The sequence below is a fragment of the Rattus norvegicus genome, chromosome 11 (genome assembly GCF_021556685.1).
Source record: "Rattus norvegicus strain SHRSP/BbbUtx chromosome 11, alternate assembly SHRSP_T2T, whole genome shotgun sequence".
Lineage (NCBI taxonomy): Eukaryota > Metazoa > Chordata > Mammalia > Rodentia > Muridae > Rattus > Rattus norvegicus.
In genome coordinates, this window is record NC_141544.1 from 97,986,674 (window position 1) to 97,992,678 (window position 6,005).

Consider the following 6,005-nt stretch of genomic DNA (forward strand, 5'->3'; position numbering starts at 1 on the left):
ATCTGGTTCTTTGAAATGATGAATAGAATCAATAGAACTTTGACATAATGTTCTTTTATTTAGTTCCATGAGTCTAATGCTAGTCTTATAGTTGTGTACGGTTTCTTTAAATACTTTCCGTAGTGGTGACTTAAGGGTGATTAATTTCTTGTGTTTTTTAGCAGATCAGTTCTTTATTGATTTGAAAGAAAGTAATTTCCATGCCACATATCTCACTCTTTGCCTGCTTTGTTTTTTTTTTTTTTCTTTTTTCTTTTTTTCGGAGCTGGGGACCGAACCCAGGGCCTTGCGCTCGCTAAACAAGTGCTCTACCGCTGAGCTAAATCCCCAACCCTGCCTGCTTTGTTTTAACTTTGTGAATATATGAATAGTGTTGAGTGTTTCCTCTTCTGAAATATTATAATAGTATAATTGCTTTGAAGAGGGACAATGAAGCCAAGGATTGTAGCAATTGTGATTTGGAAAAAAAGCAAGAATAATAAAATTTGTAGAGATACTAAAACCTGTATACCCAAACCATGTCAAGGTTTTGGAGGACTCATGAGACCTATTCATTGCATGGCCTATTCTTCAGAAAAGATATACAACGAACATGAAGCAAGCATGAGACAAGCAGTAGGATCTTAGTAGGCTTTGCTTTTGAAAGGTAGACTAATACACAGAGGTGAATAAATGAAGTCTGGTTTGCCTAACATTTAATCAGGTGTCATGGGAACAAAGACTCCACAAGAAACACTTATTTCAGTGAAGAACAAGGTCCCATAGGAAGATTATGTAATCAGGTCTGGCGATGACAAGAGGGAAATATACATAATATGCAGATACACAGAGCTTTAAATACCTGCCCTGCTTTGTCTCCACACAGGCAACACTGCTGTGAACAGAACATTTGTTTTCGTTAGGGTGTTCAGCTATTTCGGAAGTTGATTCATGACCCCTTCCTGCTATCTTCGAACTGTTTTCAGTCCTTATATTCAACCATTCAGGGGAAAAAATTAGATTTCCAATAAGGGTCTTTTCATCCAGAAGCCCTGTCCAGGTGAGTCTGAGGGCTCTGCAGGTGTAATGGAAAAGTGACTGAGAAACCAAAACCAGAAACACTTACCTAAGGTCACCTGGCCAGGAACTTATAGTTGTCAGCAGCAACTTACATACTTAACTGATTAATCCATTGATACAGTCATCTGAAGAGAATGTGTCTTCTTAAGGGTCTTAATAATTAATTTGTTGATGTAGAGTATTCTATTAAACATGAAGGAGCACGCAGTGAAGTGAGATGAACCTTATCTCTGACATGAAACAACTGTTTGATTAGCTTATACTTAACCTATGCCATGAGTCTTTCCACATAGATTTTAATTTAGTTTTTTTTCTATTTTGTTGAATATGTCCCTCTTCTTACTATTGAGTTTTTGTAGCATTGCAGATAATTTTGTTAATAAAATCTATATGTAGCTATTTTAAAATGTTCCTTCAAAATGTATGGTTTGTTTTCTAAGAGTTTTTACTTCAACTTGTAATGTCAGCTAGAGAATTGATTTTATCTTACTCTAGATTGAGAGTTTTCAAGTATTTATTTAAATGCACTGAGACTTGATTCCAATTAATTTAATAAATAACAAGCATGTACTATGTGCCACAATGTTTGAGGTACATTACGATATTCATTTATTTCTAGGTCACTTCAAGTTCAGTTATCAATTCCTCTTGAAAACATTAGAGGGACTATGGGGACTACGTATGCTTTTTCAATTAGTGTTACTATTCTACTTAAATTTGTTTAATGCAAACGTTTTAGAATGTATTAGTTAAATCTGACTTTATTCCTCTGCAATTATTTTTATTACACAACATCTCCTTTTAAAAGCCTTATTCTGTATAATGTAAGCATATTTTGCTAACTGTGAAAATAGAAATGAAAACAAAACAGAATACTTCTCACTTGGATCTTTAATTACAACTTCAATATGAAGAACACTACTGTGAATGTGCATATGATGCAATGCCTCAGGGTCAGGCACATTCAGGGCTTTGTCCTGGTGGGTGCACAGAATCTTATATAAGATAATGTGGAGAGACTTCGAGGCTTTGATGATACCAGGCACAGTTATAGTGCTTCTATATTGTTTATCCAAACAGATAAAATTTGCAAGCCCAGAGTAAGGCAGAAAATATACTCTGTGGGGAAATGGAGGTCTAAACTGCTATTGTCTTTCTATGTCTGGTGCACTGCACAGAATCATGCACACTAGTGTTTCAGTGTGGAACCTAACACATTTTTATTACAGATGTTGAGTGGATTACTAGTTTTCAGAGGTTGAGGAGAGTGAGTTGGGGGGTAGGAAGCTTGAGTAGTATGGCAGGAGGTCACAGCACGACATGAGAAGACTGCCCTATTTTGCACACAGGGGTAACTGTAGCTAATGGATCATAAACTTCAAAGTATCTAGAGGGGAATATCTTGAAGGCTTGGACTACAGGAATTCCTGGTTGTAAATACATGAACTATGTAGACTAGGTCATTTTTTCACGTATTCATGTATAACTTGCTATATTGAATTATTATGTTGAAGTTAAAATTTAAAATGTTGAATGGTGCAGGAAAAAATCTTATATTTCATTCACATGATGTGTTCTTTTTCCTCTGCATTTTTTCACCAAATGGAAGCTCAACCTGTAAGTAAGTATGTGAGCGCCAAATTGATAAAAATATTTTATCTTTTGAGAAGTTTGCTTTCGTGTTATATTGTTTTTGTGACTCCTCAAGGGATGTGAGAGGGTTTGAAATGCATCTTGAATCAAGAAAGTTTTTTTCCTTTCAGTCTCTCAGGAATCAGTTGAGCTAATTAAACAATATTACTCCCCCAACTCCCGAGACCCGTTTATTTTTTTTTAAATCTGTATCTATCATTGTTTGTGGAACTAATGTATTATCTTTATTTAATCAATGGATAAGAATGATCATGGTAAAATATAATCTCAGAAACATATGTGGAGCATGACCAGTATTTAATTGCATTTTCCAACTATAACAAAGAATCCATTAAAGTCATATTTAATACAAATCTTCTGGGGTAAAGGCTTAGAGTGAGATGGTAGCTCTAAATAAGTCATGCCAGGAAGTACCCCAAAGAGCAGTACAATCATACATAAAACAGGAGCCACTATCCTAACAGTATAGTATAAAGTACAGTTCTACTGTCAGGTTAATGTTGCATAATGTTTTATTTAATAATAGAATTACATCAGGTTGCTTTCTCCCTTTTGTTATTTTAGCTATATGGAGTTGAAAAATGACACACAAATTTCAAAATTTATTCTCTTGGGAATTTCAGAGGATCCTTTATGGCAGCCCCTCCTTTTTGGACTATTTTTATTCATGTACCTGGTCACTCTGCTTGGAAACCTGCTCATCATCATTGCCACCGTTACAGATTCCCATCTTCACACACCTATGTACTTCTTCCTCTCCAACCTGTCCTTTGCTGACATCTGCTTTACTTCTGCTAGCATCCCAAAGATGCTAGTGAATATACAGACGAAGAACAAGGTGATCACCTATGAAGGCTGCATCTCCCAAGTATACTTTTTCATACTCTTTGGAGTTTTGGACAACTTTCTTCTCGCTGTGATGGCCTATGACCGATATGTGGCCATCTGTCACCCTCTGCACTACACAGTCATCATGAACCGCCGCCTCTGTGGATTATTAGTTTTGGGGTCCTGGGTCACAACAGCATTGAATTCCTTGCTGCAAAGCTCAATGGCACTGCGGCTGTCCTTCTGCACAGACTTGAAAATTCCCCACTTTGTTTGTGAGCTTAATCAACTGGTACTACTTGCCTGTAATGACACCTTTCCTAATGACATGGTGATGTACTTTGCAGCTGTACTGCTGGGTGGTGGTCCCCTTGCTGGCATCCTTTATTCTTACTCTAAGATCGTTTCCTCCATACGCGCAATCTCATCATCACAGGGAAAGTACAAGGCATTCTCCACCTGTGCATCCCACCTCTCAGTTGTTTCATTATTCTATTCTACACTTTTGGGTGTGTACCTTAGTTCTTCTTTTACCCAAAACTCACACTCAACTGCACGGGCATCTGTTATGTACAGTGTGGTCACCCCCATGTTGAACCCATTCATCTACAGTCTGAGGAATAAGGACCTAATGGGTGCTCTGAGAAGCCTCTTCAGAAGGAAGCCATGAGAGAGACATTTATCAAGAAGTGCCTATGGGGTTGGGGATTTAGCTCAGTGGTAGAGCGCTTGCCTAGCAAGCGCAAGGCCCTGGGTTCGGTCCCCAGCTCCGAAAAAAAAAAGTGCCTATGGTCTGGGTAGCAAAATCAGCATGGTAACTCTTTAATCAAATAACAAAAGAGAATTTCATTTTTCTGCTTCCTAGACTTTTGATCTCTTTCAGCTGCTTTACTGATTTTCTGTAACACCATTAGTGAGTTTTTTTTTCTTCTTTTATATACAACATGTTCCAGTTTTCCAGTATTCTTCCCAGTATCATGTCAGAAGCAATTTGTAGATTCTCATTTATTTTACATAACCATGACTTGTGCTAGTACTGTGGAATGAGCTATACTTAATGAAGTCTATGATGTAATATTGATATAGAAGAATTTCTATAACTTGTTTTTACTGTTTTTCTGTTTACCTTTTATATTGTTGTCTTAACAATTCTCACAGTCTAGACTTCAATGTCGTAGTACTTTGTATTTGTGTAAGTTCATAATCCTAGTTAGGACACTATTTCTATATTCAATTTCTTGTTCATAAGCCCATTCTGCTGCTTGGTACAGAATACTAGTGTACTAATAGAAAATATGCTTTGCATGTGTACTGGTACCATTTGCCCGCCATGGTACCTGATTTAATGATGTTATGTGTACTTTGCAGATGTCCTGATCAGTAGTTGTCCCATTGTTGGTAGAATTTACTTCTTATTCTAGAATAATTTTATTCTTCATAAAATCTTTTGCACAGAGAGATGAATTTGCAAAAATTACTGTCTTAATGCGGTTTCCAATTCAGAAAAGACCTTCTGCATATAAATATTTAATCATACATTAAAATTTCAGTAATGTGCTTTCCATGAATTACCCAGTATATGATGTATGTCTATTTGTCTAAATGTTAAACCTCAATATCAAACATAAAGACATTTATTAAATAACCTGAAATACCAGATACATGTGAAATGGCCTCATTTTTTTTCTTAACAATTTTAACTACTAGGCTGAAGAGATGTGTCAGTGATGAAGACACTGGCTGTTCTTCCAGAGAACATGGTTCAATTAATAGCACCCAAGTGATGGCTTACATCCATCAGTTTCAGGGAATCTGACCGATTTCTGGCCTCCACGGGCAATGCACTCATATGATGCATATACTTGCACACAGGAAAGTACCCATGCATATAGATAAAAAACATGCAAATATTTTAAAATATAAAATTTCTTCCTTGCCTTAAATAATATTTCCCTTTAAATATTTCCTCATAAACAGTAATGTGCTGGGAGTGAAAATATCTTTAAGTATTTTTTTATTTTGTTTCTTATTTTCTGAAATCTCTTCAGTACACATGAGCAAAAAAATGGCTTACGATGTAAGAACTTTGTTTAGTCTTCACTATACTCACTTCTAACAATGAGGTGGGACAGAAGGTATCCCCACATAACAAAATCTGCCTTTAAAATTGCTGCATAATAGTTAAAATAGAAGTTAAACAACAGCCAATTTAAAAAAATTACATGAAAGCTCGTTGTCATGGCACCCATCCTTAACCCAGCACTGATGAGGTAGGGGCAGACAGACCTCTGAGTTTCAGGAAAGGCTGAACTATAGAGTGAGTTCCAGGTAGCCAGGGCTGCACAGAGGCTACTCTTCTCAAAACCAGGGCTACTCTTTCTCAAAAACAAACAAAACAGAAAATGGTAGTTTATTTATTTTTGGATATTAACTGTCAGATATGTAGTTGCTAAAAATCTCTTGCC

At 36.4% G+C, this 6,005-nt stretch overlaps 1 protein-coding gene across 1 annotated transcript; it reads left to right on the forward strand.

Annotated features, from left to right (window-relative positions):
• The first annotated feature begins 3,280 nt into the window (after window positions 1–3,280).
• LOC100912028 (olfactory receptor 19-like) lies at window positions 3,281–4,210 on the forward strand. The gene is given in 1 exon segment (NM_001409180.1): window positions 3,281–4,210. A coding segment is annotated over 1 exon segment (930 nt).
• Window positions 4,211–6,005: the final 1,795 nt, after the last annotated feature.